The 1,966-nt window shown below is 45.7% G+C and overlaps 1 protein-coding gene across 1 annotated transcript; it reads right to left on the bottom strand.

Annotated features, from left to right (window-relative positions):
• Positions 1 to 308: 308 nt before the first annotated feature.
• On the bottom strand, positions 309 to 1,592 carry LOC103584548 (3 beta-hydroxysteroid dehydrogenase/Delta 5-->4-isomerase-like; the record flags this gene model as incomplete). Its single annotated transcript, XM_008565506.1, has 1 exon — positions 309 to 1,592. A coding segment is annotated over one exon (864 nt), but the record flags the coding sequence as incomplete, so codon positions are not given.
• Between the last annotated feature and the right edge of the window lie 374 nt (positions 1,593 to 1,966).

Consider the following 1,966-nt stretch of genomic DNA (forward strand, 5'->3'; position numbering starts at 1 on the left):
GCTTTTAAGTCTGTCTTCCTGGTGGACTGACCTAGCCACTTCCAGCTAGTGTGACTGTGAACAAATTTCTTCATCAAAAGTGGGAATAGTAATCCTAACTCATAGTTTCTGGTGAGGTGATAGGTTCAACCTCTTGTATATGTCTGAGACATAGTAGGTGCTTAGCCAATCTCAGTTCCCACCTTCCCTCCCTGACGACCACTCTGCCCACCCCAGTTCCATGCTACTTTTCTAAATTGGAGATGGTGATACCTGGTGATACAAAAGAAAGGAGGAAAGTACATATTAATGAACATAAGCCACACCTCTCTAGATTAGGCATCAAAACATTTATTGTTCTTTCACTAAGCTGTCTGAAGGATTAAGAATTTTTAAAAGAAAAGAAATGCTTTAGCATTTAAGAGAAGAAATGGTACTAATGGGCAAAACTCTAAGTAAAAAAAAGCCCTGAATAGTTCAGAACCAGCAGCTGAGATGTTGGTAACGGCAGCTGAAGCAATTCCACGTGTCTGTCCTCTGGTTGATGGTTAGGGCAGAAAGCTTCTGGCTGGGCCAGTGACTGGGAAGGTTTCGGGTGACATGAGGAAGACAATAACTTAGCCATGGTGTAAAAGGGAGGCAGTAGGACCTGGGCTCGTGCCCATGTCACTTTCTGCATGAAGCCAGAAGGGGAGAGCTTGACAGACATCTCCTAACAAGACCCTTATCCGCATACCTGTCACCTCGGGTTACTGAGTCTTGGTTTTCAGGGTCTCCTTGTGCTGCTCCACCAGGGAACCAATCCACTCCGTGGTTTTCTGCTTGGCTTCCTCCCAACTGAAGAGGGGCTCGTATCCCAGATCTCGCTGAGCTTTCTTGTAGGTGAAGGTGAACACACTATTTGACAATGTCACTAAGTGGCGGTTGAAAGGGGGTTGATATTTGTAAATTGGACTCAGCAGGAAGCTCACTATTTCCAGTAGGAAGGCAATCCAATACTTCAGAGATAAAGGGAGGCTCATTCTGGAATCAAGGCTAAGGCCCCATTCTCTGCTCAGAGTGTAATTCAAGTTATCATAGCTTTGGTGAGGTGTGTCATCTGAGATGTAGTAGAACTGTCCTTGGACGCTTGGGGCCTTCTTGGGATCCCGCAGGGCCCTCAAGGTTAGTATGTGGGCCCAGGCTACATTGCCAACATAGACTGGATTGGCGATGGAGAGCTTGCCAGTGTCTTCCAGGATCCCGTTGTTCTTCAGAGCCTTATTCATAATGTCAAAAAGGAATGGGCTTCCTTCCCCATAGATATACATGGGCCTTAAGGCACAAGTGTACAAAGTGCCACCATTTTTAAGAGTCCACCCATTAGCTGCCAGCACAGCCTTCTCAGCAAGCTTCTTGCTGTATGGGTATGGAGAATTCCATGTATTTTCGTGGTGCTGTTCTTCGTGGCCATTCTGGATGATTTCCTTGTAGGAGTTGGGCCCAGCTACCTCTATGGAGCTGGTATGGATGAAGATTGGCACACTAGCTTGGACACAGGCCTCCAGCAGGAGCTTTGTACCTGCCCACAGGGAGCATGCTGTCAGTGTCAGGAAATAACCAAAGGGCCAACCATGCCCACAGATTCATGCCCACTCCCCACCCCCGACCCCCAAGTGAGGTGGATATCACACATTCAGAGTGCGTTCTTCCATGTCTCTGACTGAGATCTGGCCATGCTGCAGCCATAGGAAAAATGAAAAAATGTAAAGAGACTGACATTTGGGTTCCGGAGAGCAAGAATTTCTAGGCTTTTGGGTTTCATGGAAGGGTGTGTGTGTGTGTGTGTGTGTGTGTGTGTGTGTGTGTGTGTGTACTTTAATTTTGGAAAAGAACATAAGATTGCCACTTGAAATTTTGTCAATTAAGGACATTAAAAAAATTACCATTTGTTATCCCTACCATTTCGTTAAAGACAAATCATTTTTTTTCTTTTCTTTTTTGTCTT

The sequence above is a fragment of the Galeopterus variegatus genome, unplaced genomic scaffold, assembly GCF_000696425.1.
Source record: "Galeopterus variegatus unplaced genomic scaffold, G_variegatus-3.0.2 Scaffold63813, whole genome shotgun sequence".
NCBI lineage: Eukaryota > Metazoa > Chordata > Mammalia > Dermoptera > Cynocephalidae > Galeopterus > Galeopterus variegatus.